Source organism: Microtus ochrogaster, chromosome 22 (genome assembly GCF_000317375.1).
Source record: "Microtus ochrogaster isolate Prairie Vole_2 chromosome 22, MicOch1.0, whole genome shotgun sequence".
Taxonomy (NCBI): Eukaryota; Metazoa; Chordata; class Mammalia; order Rodentia; family Cricetidae; genus Microtus; species Microtus ochrogaster.
This window is the reverse complement of record NC_022023.1, coordinates 16,316,771-16,329,114: the sequence shown is the minus strand read 5'-3', so window position 1 is coordinate 16,329,114 and position 12,344 is coordinate 16,316,771. Positions and strand designations below refer to the sequence as shown.

The following is a 12,344-nucleotide window of genomic DNA, read 5'->3' as shown; positions in this document are numbered from 1 at the left end:
CCTCTTCTTCTTCTTCTTCTTCTTCTTCTTCTTCTTCTTCTTCTTCTTCTTCTTCTTCTTCTTCTTCTTCTTCTTCTTCTTCTTCTTCTTCACTTGCTATTGAGATGGAATTCGCCTCCCTATTCCCCAGGGAGGTGTTCTTGGTCAGGTATATGATCTGTGACCAGTCTTTCCCCGTAGCTGGTTATTGCTTCTTGTCAGAGTCCTGTAAAGGGAAGATTTCCTTTCCTTCCTTTCTGCTTTTCCTTTCTACTCAGGGGAGAGCACGAACGCAGTCCTCCACTGCCACTAATTGTACCATCATGCTTCCCAGAGTTGGGGAAATCACAGGGTCAGTGCCTCCCAGCTTCACCTTTAGAAAACCTCTTTGCGATCCTGGTGTCTCCCCTGCCAGGTTAGTATGCTTTTCATCTTGGTGAAGCCCAGTATTTCTTTCTTTTGGCTTCTTGGTGTTTTGCCTTGTCTTCTAATGAGCACCATACACCTGGTACAAGAGCTGAAGAAACGAACAGATGCTGGGATAGGATAAACCAGGCACTGGGAGTCTACCGAGATTCCTCTAGCCTTCTATTCCAAACCCTTGCCAGAGAAAATTAACTCTGTCCTTGTACACATGTAGCCTCTGGGATGGCCAGGAAGGAACAGTTCCGAAGGACAGCTTTCTGAACCTGGCGTCACAACATGGTTACTCGCAACATACGGTTTCTCAGCAACTCTGCACCTTGGTGTTACAAAAGAGCATCTCATAACCTGTTTTATAAACCCTCAAGTCCCATAAAGGCACATCAACAGTACCACTGCTGTGAAATAAGCCCCAGTGGCATGCAATGTGGTATCTCGGACCCTGAGACTATAATAATAATAATAATAATAATAATAATAATAATAATAATAGTCGAAAATGGAGAAAACTTAGTCAGAAGTTTAATAAACAATGTTTGTCACTGTTAATTCTTATTTTGGCAAAGGTGCCATGGCCTTGCAGCTCATCAACACTGGGGAAACTGGATGAAGGGCAAATGAGAACGCCACCACCTCTGTGACTTTTCTCTGGGCCTAAAATGACTCCCAATAAGATGGTGCAGAATGGGACACAAGTCCTCATTGCTTTGTTCTATATAAATAGGAACAGAACGAACTCAAAGCGGTCAAGGAACAACCTGGCTCAGCAACAGGAGTTGAGCACTAGAAAGACTCATGAGTGGGAAGGCTCTTTTTCTTTCCTTGGTTTCCTGGGTCTACTCAGGAAACCCAGTGCCTGAAACCATAGTGACAGGTCCCGTCAAATGAGTCCAGTATCCTTCAGCACTTGTCAGCCCAGCTGTTAATATTTTCCCTGCTGTCTAGACGTCAGGTGTCCTTACTCCCACTTGATGTACCAGGCGAGGAAGAGTGATTCCCTCATTCTATGATAGGCTCCCAGCTAAAGTGGCAGAGATTGAGTAGTGGTCCAACCCCAGCAGCTCTCGGCCTCGTTTCCACCCTGACAGGGACAACTTGGTTAAGACCGAGTGTGGTGTCTGCTTATTCCGACGAGGACCAGCTCTTGTCAGAAAGCAAATGGGGAAGCAAAATGTCTGCCTCTGATGGGTAGTCCTCAGTCTTGCTAGGTGGCTGAGTGGGGCTGAAATTCCTAATCTGAGAATCCACACAAAGAAGCCCATTACCCAATGTCCCTCTTCCATTCCAGCTGGCTACAAGTGTTGGAGTATCTAAGGCAAAGTGCAGATCACCATTGGCCTGCATGAGAGACAGTGTGGTGGAGTATTATGCCTCCAGAAAATTCACCTGTTAATACTACTCTGTGACCTGAAAATAAGCTTCTCTTTATGTTAGACCGTTGTGTGTTTCCCACCTGCTTGCCACAGTGATCAGCCTGTGTTAGCTAAGACCTTTGCAAATTCTTTATTCAGAAGAAAGAAGGCACTGGTATTTTAGTTCTAATAATAGTAATCGTAATTAATGCTTATTTAGCTGAGTTATCACCCTAAGACTTTTATATGTATTAACATGTAATCTCTATAACAAATGCAGGTGTTACGAACTATTGGCCCCATTTTATAGTTGGAGACACAAAAAGGATGAATAACTTACCCAAGGTCAAAGATAGGAATTTTAAGAGCAGAGACTCAAACCAAAGAGCCCATTATTTTCATCATTGTAAGAAAACTGTGACTCCCATAGAATGAAATATTCTAGGTAGATAGGATCAATATAATAAATATGGCAATCCTACCAAATGCAATTTATAGATTCAATGCAATACCATCAAAATTGCAATAGAATTTTTCACAGACCTTGAAAGAACAATACTCAACTTCATATGGAAAAACAAAAACCCTGGATAGCCAAAACAATCCACAATAACGGAACTTCCATAGGCATCTCCAGCCCTGTACAAAGCTTGGTATTGGCATAAAAACAGAGAGGTTGACCAATGGAATTGAATAAAAGACCCAGATATTAATCCACACACCTATGAAACCTGATTTTTTACCAAAAAGCTAAAATTAAACAATGGAACAAAGAAAGCATCTTCAACAAATGGTGCTGGCATAAATGTATGTCAACATGTAAAAGAATGAAAATAGATCTGTATCTATCCCCATGTATAAAACTCAAGTCCAAATGGATTAAAGACCTCAATATAAATTTGACCACACTGAACTTGATGGAAGAGAAAGTGGGAAGTAGCCTTAATGGGCACAGGAGAACACTTCCTAAATATAAACACCAGTAGCACAGACATTGAGAACAACAGTAAATAAATAGGACCTCCTGAAACTGGCAAGCTTCTGTAAAGTAAAGGACACAGTCAATAAGACAAAAAGGCAGCTCACTGAATGGGAAAAGATCTTCACCAGCCCCACATCAGACAGAGGACTGATCTCCAATATAAAGAACTCAAGAAATTAGACATCAAAATTCCAAATAACCCAATTTAAAAATGGGGTATAGAACTAAACAGAGAATTCTCAACAGAAAAATCTCAAATAGTCAAAAGACACTTAAGGAAAGGTTCAACATCCTTAGCCATAAGGAAAATGCAAATCAAATAACTCTGAGACACCATCTTACACCAGTCAGAATGGCTAAGTAAAAAACACCAATGATAGCTTATGTCGGAGAGGATGTGGGGTAAGGGGAACATTCCTTCATTGCTGGTAGGAATGCAAACTTGTACAACCACTTTTGAAATCAGTATGGCAGTTTCTCACAAAATTAGGAATCAACCTATTTCAGGACACAGCAATACCACTCTTGGCTTTGTTCAATTATGTTCATAGCAGCATTATTTGCAATAGCCATAACCTGGAAACAACCTAGATGTCCCTCAACCAAAGAATGGTTAAAAAAATATGGCACATTTACAACTCAGTGGAAAAAGCAATGACATCTTGAAATTTGCATGCAAATGGATGAAACTAGATAAAACCATCCTGAGTGAGGTAACCCAGACCCATAAAAATGAACATGGTATGTACTCACTCATAAGTGGATACTAGTTGTAAAGCAAAGGACATTGAGCCTATAGTTCATGATCCTAGAGAAGCTAAGTAACAAGGTGAAGCTTAAGAAAAACATACATAGATCCTTCTGGAAAAGGAAATAGACAAGAAAACCTGACAAAATTGGGAACATGGGAATAGAGGGAGTGGGGAGGGTGGAAGGTAAGACAAGGGGAGAACGGGAAAGGGGAGGAGAACTTCAGGGAACAGGATGGTTGAGATGGAGGAAGGATACTGATGAGAGCAAGGAAAGAGATATTTTGATTGAAGGAGCCATTATGGGCCTAGCAAGAAACTTGGCACTAGAGAAATTCCCAGGAAAACACAAGGATGATCCCAGCTAAGACCCTAAACAATGGAGGAGAGGGTTTCCAAACTGGCCTTGCCCTGGAGCAAGACTGATGAATATCTTAAATATCATCATAGAACCTTCATCCAGCAACTTATGAAAACAGAGGACCCGCATTGAACCAACTGGACTGAGCTCCCAAAAATCCAGTTGAAGAGTGGGAGGAGTAAGAATATGAACAAAGAGGTCAAGACCATGATGGGTATACCCACTGAAACAGTTTATCTGAGCTAATGGAAGCTCATCAACTCTTGCCAGACAGGGAAGAAAACAGTAAAGGTCCACTAGTTCCTCTGAATGTGGGTAACAGTTGTATGGCTGGGACAGACTACGGGGGCCACTGGCAGTGGCACCAGGATTTATCCCTACTGCTTGTACCGGCTTTATTGGGACCTATTTTCTTTGGATGGATACCTTGCTCAGCCTAGATGTAGTAGGGAGGACCTTAGACCTTCTCCAAAGCAATGTGCCTCACCCTCTCTGAAAAGTGAATAGAGGGCGGGGGAGGGGCTAGGTGGAAGGAATGGAAGGAGGGGAGGGAATGGGAACTGGGATTGGTAAGTAAAATTTAAAATGATAGTTTGTTCTTTTTAAAATAAATAAATAATATGTGTGTATATGAAATACATATGACTATATATATGAAATATTCTACCACCATGCCCTCAATTATTCCCATGTTCTGTGGATTACTATTCTCAGCATGTCTAAGAGTTGCTGAGAAGTAGGCCCCAGAACTCTCAGCTTGGAACCTCATGTCATATTACCAGATATCACACTGCTCTACTTTATGGTTAGAACCCCACTTCTAACCTAAAGCACACACCCCAGACTCAGACAATCCAGGTCACTCCTCGCCTGCCTCCTCAGGGCATTCTTCCCAGATGCTGTATCCACTTGTTTAGAAAAGGCTTGATCTGGATCGCCAAAGGATAGCATTACAGTGCTGGGCGTCTGACTGCCCATGGGGCTCCTCTCTGGTCTGATCCATTTCCTGCTCAACCTTGAACACACATGTTTTCCTTCACCAATAATTCCATTAACTCTACAGAGAGTCCGGCATGACGCTAAGCACGGGGGCAGCAGAGTGACCCCACTTTGGGCTCTCTGAATCATAACATCTATCCCCCCTCTACTCCTGTCCCCTCCAGAGCTCCACTGACTGCCCGTTTCTTCAATAAACACACCTGAAAGTAGGCCTGCTCTGGAGTCTCAACCTGCTCCTTTTCAGGATGCCTGCAATTTTATCTAACTCGACATCTGATCACCAATGTCTCTGAGTTCTCTGAAGATCTAAGAAGGGAAGCGTGGTATCTGCAAAGAAACCTTTGTCAAAGCCCGTGTACAGGCCCTCTTGGAAGCATCAGTGAGCCACAGGAGGAAAAGGTGGCTGCCATCCAGCCTGTGGTAAGAAGAGAAGAAATTGCTCCACTGACTCGATGCGGGCATGTTTGTTTTTTCGAGCTAAATGTGTAACAAGAAATTTGGCAGTTCACCTTTGTAAATCATTTGCATACACCATTTATGTATGAGCCAGATGGCGCCTCTTTGTTTTAAGAAATTAGAAATGAAAAGGGAAACCTATAAGAAGGACCTTTATCTTTGCCTCTCCTCATGACCTCCTTCGGTGTACACTTTACAGAGTGAGCAAACCCAAGCTGACAATGCATACATTCACATAGGCATGCTCATGGATGCACATGTGTGCGCACACACGCACGCGCGCACACACACACACACACACACACACACATCTAAATACTCTGTATTTATCTACATTAGTTAGCAAGTTGAGTAGTCAGCAAGTTCTCAGTTCTAGTAATCAAACATAGTAGAGTGGCAGAAATTAGACCCAGGTTACAGAGAGCATCCTCATAGTGTTCTGTCTATCTGCTAAATCACTACATTCCTTGGGGCCTTAGCCAGTGTATACTGAACAAGAACGTCTTACATAAATCTCTCGAACACAGGCAGAGCTCCATGATTTGGAAGCAAGAGCATATAAATGCTTGCCAGAAGAAGGGCAATGCTGATGACCCCCTCACTATTTCTATGGAAGTTGAAACCTCGGGAAGGAATTTTCCTTGAGGTGATCATCTTAACCCCACTCCTTTGGGGCAGCTCTACGAGCCTAGTTTATTTTCCAGTGGTCAGGAGCGCCACTTTCTGATCCAAGAATCCCATCTGGGAATGAGACTATATTTCCAGTGTTCTTGTTTTGGGTGTGAGGGGTGCTGAGGAGGCAGTAAAAGCAATAGTTTGTCTAGTAAGTATTGCATTTCAGGCTCTTTGCACAAACTAACTTACTTAACATAAACATACCTCCGCTGGGTAAATATTTTTCTCCTAATTTTCAAAATAAGAAAATTGAATAGAGGCAGTGCGCACATGGTGCTGATGGCGGCTGAACATTAGAGAGTAAACATAGCTGACATTAGCTCCAAATCCAAGAATTCTTTAGTAACACCAATGTCTTCCAAAGGGGATAAGACTTTGGGGACATTTTTGTGACCTCAGGTATATGTACTCCTGTCTTTCATTTTTCAAAAGATTTGGGGTAGGAGGAGGGGTGTAAGCATACATCAAGGCATTGTAAGTAAACAAGTAGAGAGAGATGATCCAATCTGATCTTTGAGAGTGGCCACTTTCATGCAAATAACTATCCTCCTTCCTTTCATACTTCCCTGGAAGCAAAGACATATCTTTTCAAGTCATCTAGTCTCAGCTAAGAGCTTGACTTGGAGCTTATGAAGAGAGAATTCAAGATAGCTGGACTGTGGACAAGTCCCATTGACCTCACATCCTTAAGTTACGGCCTGACACCCAAAGAAATGAGCTCGGTTTACTCCTCGATGCTTTGCCATGAGTTAGAGTACAGCTCATGGGTGTTAAAGCAACGGTGAAGGTGTACCATTTGAATAGTGTTCTTTTTATGGCTTTTTTAAACCTTTAGTCCAAAGGAAAAATATTAAGTGCAACCCAAGAAGCCAGTTTCAAAGTTCAGTTTGTATATTCTGGTCTGATATGGTCCCCTAAGACCTGGTAGAGTCCATAGAGACCAAGAAATTATAATTAAACATCTTCCCTGCACAGAAACAAAAACCAGCAAGCCATCCCTTACTATCGTCAACACCACTATAGATCTGAATTGAGCCAGGCAAGACAGGAAACCTCACTCTATAGAACAGAAGACAATTAAATGACTTCAGCTAGGCTCTATGATCCATGAATGTCCTTAGTAACCACACCCCAAGCTTTGGATATGCCTGGTGGGAAGAAGTGTCTGAATGCTGAAGACTATGTTTTTGTACATCCTGATAGGTCTTTTCTGACCATCAACCTGTGGGTGTGCCACACTGTGCTCCCTTTCCTCTATCTAGGGATACCTGGTAGGATGGGTGATTAAATCCAGCCAGTTTGTTGGGGACAGGCTGCTTTTACCAGCTTTGGTTTATTTTGCCTTCTGTGTGTTCATGACAGCCCGTGGTTTGCTATCCTTTGGTTGAACCATGAAGAAGACACTCTGAAGTCATCATAAAGGACATTTCTAAAACATCCCACTTTCTTCTGCACTGTTATTAAGCTGAAGCTCCTTGAGGAATCAGTATCCATACCTGAGCAGTCAATCACATATCACAATGTTACCAGGAGCACCCAATAAATCTAACAAGAACATATGTACTTGTTAGCCCCAAATTCTAGCCTCCTGGTTTACCAAGATCAGGCAACAAGATAATACTTCACAATATGATAATTTGTTTCCTACCATGACTAGACAATTGGCTTCCGTTCTCCTGCTGTGAACTGACTGATATGTTTCCTTAGTCCCCAAGCTGAAACAAACATTTGGTTCGTAGCAGAAGAATGGCAGGTAATGATATTAGGAGAAGGACTGGAAGCAGAACTTTTTTATAAGGTCATTAGATCATTAGATTTAGTGATCTCACAGAGGAACCTTGAGGAGACCCTTTGCCTTTTCTACCATAGGAGAACACAACAAAAAGACCATTTATGAGCCACAGAGCCAGCCTTTAATAGACACGAAAGCTGCCTGAGCCTCTGGAAATTCGAGAAGTATTCTTGTATCATCATAAGGTCTATGGTTTGTGGTAATTTTGTTCATGTGTCACAGAAGAAAACATTCTCTGTTGTGCAATATTGTCCTATACCACAAATCTAAACTCCTCCCTTTGTCAAAGTTCCCAAAGTAAGTCTTCCCTATTTTAACTTTTTTTTCCTTCTTATTTTTTTCTGAGACAAGGTGTCTCTCTGTCAACTGACTTTAATCTCTAGATCCTCCTGCTTCAACCTTTCAAGAATAGAGATTACAGGTAAGTGCCACTATAGGCAACATCCATCTTCCTTATGGCAGAAGGAGGTGTCTCCCAATCAGCTTGCAGACATGACCCCATCTGTAGGCATCAAGTTGTACCCATGTTTTTCTTTCTGGGACAAATGCCATTCATGGCTATTCACCTTTAGCCTGGCCATAATAACATACAAAACCTCAGTGTTGTGTGATAAGGAGATTCCCCGTAAATGAGAGTAAAGATCTTGCAGTGGGAGATAAATAACTGTATGCAAATGAAGCTTCCTCACAGTCAGCCTTTCTCCAGGGCCACCCTTTCTTCAGAGTCAGAAATTGACAAGATGCTTTACTTTCTTTTTTTTCCCCAAGGCCAGTAGGATAATGTTTAGCAATGTTCTGACCCCTTCTAGTTTACTTTGGGTTTCATTGTCCAGAAAGATCTGCCTTTGGAAACAAGATCACTCTCACATAATCATGGGGTAATTTCAGAGAATAAAACATGTGAGTGAGGCTAGGTCAGGGGATGGGTTGGAATACTGACAAAGCACCAAGTTAGACTGTCTGGGTGTCTGCTTGAACATAGAGCTGTAGGCTATAGGTATCCAACTCTGTTTGCATAGATTCAGTACGATCATAGTGTGCAGGTTATTGCAATGTATAGACAGAGTCCAGCCTAATGTCAAAGAAGAAGGAGAAATGGCCTGCCATGATATGCCAAGATGCAGGAGTGGCTGAAAAGATAGCTGTTGAGTGCATATGTGAGCATGCGTGTGCATACACGTGCACCATAGTGACAGGGTTAATGGACAATGACAGACATGTAAGCAAGGCACTAGCTTGGAAACGGAGTCCTGCAGCTGGGAAGGTCTCCTTACCCTGTAGTAATCAGTACTGTAAACATCCCTGGACATGCCGAAATCACCAATCTTCACCAGTAGGTTGGCTCCAACCAGGCAATTCCTAGTGGCCAGGTCCCGGTGCACGAAGTGCTGCGAGGCCAGGTACACCATGCCCGAGGCGATCTGACTGGCGATGTGGAGCATCTGTGAGAGCCCTAGCTCCCCCTTGGTCTGGCGTGGCTGCCCATCCACGAGGATCATCGCATCTGGCCCATGGGCCCTGCAAGGAGGGGGAAGAGAGATGGAGCAGAGAGAACTCGATAGATCAAAGGCAAAGACGTGGTGGTTTTCAGTGCGCTTGAATGTCCTGCAGAAATGAAAGAAATCTCCTTTCCAGGCTACCTGTGCCTGTTTCTAGTGAGTGTGGCTATGGGTGAAACTATAAGATCCCCACTAAGATAACAGATGTACTCAGCTGGAGGAGGAAACAAACCTCATTCACTAACTACCACCTAATTCTTCTCAGATGCTAGGTGCTTATTCTAGAGTAATTAATAAGTTAACCACTAACCCTTACTGCGTGTATATGTCAAAAGCTTTTCTGATAGTTTTAAATACATTCATTCAATCTTCATATTTAAACTTCATACCCTGATTTTTTTTTAAGTTGAGGCACAAAATGATTAGAAAGCTCAACCAAAGTCCTAGATATTTCAAAAGAGCTATATGGTAGCCAAGAGGCATACTGTGAATTTTATCTATGACTATAAATATGTGTTCACCTGTAAAAGCTGCCATAAGGGGTCTAAGAAGGATTTTAAAGAGATCTTAAGGCCTCGCCCATTGGAGTTTTGATTGGCTATGCAGTGCCCCTCATTTGCACTTCTGACAAGCTCCCCATGCTGATACTGCTGATAGGCAACCCACAACCCCAAGCTGTAAGGCTTGCTCCGCACTTCTAACAACTCCACAATACCAAAAGCAAGGCAAGGTGAAGAAACCCTCTGTCTCCTTGGGAGCCCCACACTCCCTCCCACGCGCAAATCAAGCCTGTCTGTGTTATGATAACACCCTGCCCTGTCAGGTCGGTCACTTTCAGTGTTCCCTCTTTCCTGCCGAAGGGCCAATGAGCCATAACCACATCGGGGCCCTTATTTACGGAGAGTGGAGTACCAACGAGCCTTGGCGCACAGCAAAGGCCTGGCCTGCTTTACTGCTTCTCCAATTTCCACTGAGAAGTGCCATTAAATAGGAACACACTCTGTTTATTATCTTTGGTGGGCCTTGCCCCCCCTCCCTCCATAGGAAAGCAACTGAATCAGCTAGCCAGGGATGTGGCAGGAGGCCAGTTCCCACTCCAGTATACCAGGATACACTCCTGCCAGCCCCAAACTCCACTAACCCGGGAGACATGTTAGCAGGTAGAACTGACCCCAGGGGTCAAGCACGGGGCACTTTGGAAAAAACATTGCAAGCCCACTCCTAGCAAGGGTTGATGTGACCCAGGCTTTCAGTTTTTAGCTTTGGAGAGAAGCTTGGGCTTGACTAACAGAGCCTAGAAAGACAGGTGAGAATCTGGACCACCCCTGGAATTCTGGGCAGCAGTTGCCACAGAATACCTGGAGCGACTGTTGGCCTTAATTTGAGTTGATCCCCTTGCTATCTTTGGGAAGAGACTTTAGAGACAGACACAGAAGTATCACTACGTTCTTCTTACGTTCCTGCTTTGGAGAATGAAGGGGTGAGGAATTCTTTGCATACACAACTTCTTGCCACGTGTATCTGCTTACAGCTCAAATGCAAAATGCTTTCAAGAGACAGTCAGAATATTTGGTCTCTAATGAGGGAACATTTTTAGGAGGTGAGGGACCCCTGAGAAGCAAACCCTTGGTAGAGGAAGCAGGTCGCTGGCATGAGGGTATCATTCAGCTTATACCCCAAACTCTTCTTGGTCCAAACTCTCTTACTCCTGATTTTAGATATGATACGACCCCATGTGCCAGCACCATGTCTTCCACTGTGATGAACTGCATCCCTTCAAACTGTGAGTCAAAATCAATCCCCCCTGCCCTTAAGGGGCCTCTTGTCAAATAGTTGGTCACAATGGTAAGAAATTATTTCTTTTGTCTTGTTTTTTTTTTCCCCTTAAACTTTGTGTTTATTCTGCCCTGGACTTTACTCTTGCTTCTCCCCCTTCCTCCCTCCTCTGTTTTGTATTCCTTATCTTTCCTTGGAATAAAGAAATAGACAGGAACTGGGAGTTTTTGAGCCCTTCTGGCTGTGCTTTGGACTGGAGAATCAGCTGTATTATCTCTGGAGAAGGTGTTGTGATGTAGGGCAGAGAAGTGGAAGTACAGGATGAGGGAGATTATGCATATAAAGGAATCATCTAGAAGCTCTCGACTCATAGCTCTTATAATGTAACAATAATAGAAGTGACTTTTACAATAGCCACCATTCTTTCAGTACCTTGCTGCATATAAAATGCATCCAGGAGTTACAGACACATTGCCACCCAATGCTTCTAGCAACAGCTCCATGAAGTGGTCATAGCTTGATCCATTTATAATTAAGATAAGCCTCCATTCCTCTTACACTAAGGACTGAGTTCTCCAGGAATCAATTTCATTCTGAATTCAAGTTCCAGAGATATAGAGAATCTAATGGGTTTTCTCGGTATCTCTAGGGCAGTTATTTGGACCCCTGACTCATAAGGAGAGATCTGACAACTCTTTCCAAGTCTGACTCTACCCTTTCCTTTCTCAAAGTCTGAATTCTGACAAGTAGAATTTAGCTGAATATAAAATGCCCTTTCTTTATCAATCACCTCTGCTTTCTGTTGAGTTTATAATTTGATACCTTCACATTCATCATCAAAAAGTCTCTGTTCAGGGGAGGGGAGCAGGTTAAAGACATAACATACTAATCTCACTTGACAAGTGAGACACTTAAGACATTTCCCACATTAGGGCAAGAGAGCAGACAGCCCTAAAACCAGGGTTGTGAGTCTCAACCTGAGATCCTCACAGGATATACCCCAGGCCTTACTCTTCTTCTCAGTCCATCTGAGAGCCAAGAAGAAAAGTACAGGTGTCTCACTGTGAATACAAAATTCTAAGTCTAGCTAGAAAGGAGGCAATGCATAAGAATTAAAGGGTTAGGTCTGGAGATAAAATAAAGTGCTTGTCTAGCATATTTAAAACTCTCAGTTCCATCCTCAGAACCACATAAACCAGCCACAGGAGTGCGCACTTGAAATCACAGATCAAAAGAGATAGAGATAGCCGGGCATTTGTGGCGCACGCCTTTAATCCCAGCACTTGGGAGGCAGAGGCAGG

General features: G+C 43.1%; 1 protein-coding gene and 1 pseudogene across 2 annotated transcripts in view; both read right to left on the bottom strand.

The window, feature by feature from the left end:
- The window catches only part of Ntrk3 (neurotrophic receptor tyrosine kinase 3), a 360,980-nt gene that overhangs the window by 42,644 nt on the left and 305,992 nt on the right, over nt 1–12,344 (bottom strand). For both annotated transcript variants that reach the window (XM_005357742.2, XM_005357743.2), the window contains exon 15: nt 9,043–9,286. In XM_005357742.2, coding sequence (XP_005357799.1) covers nt 9,043–9,286 — 244 coding nt within the window. The remainder of the gene's footprint in view (nt 1–9,042; nt 9,287–12,344) is intronic.
- LOC113457358 lies at nt 255–402 on the bottom strand (annotated as a pseudogene).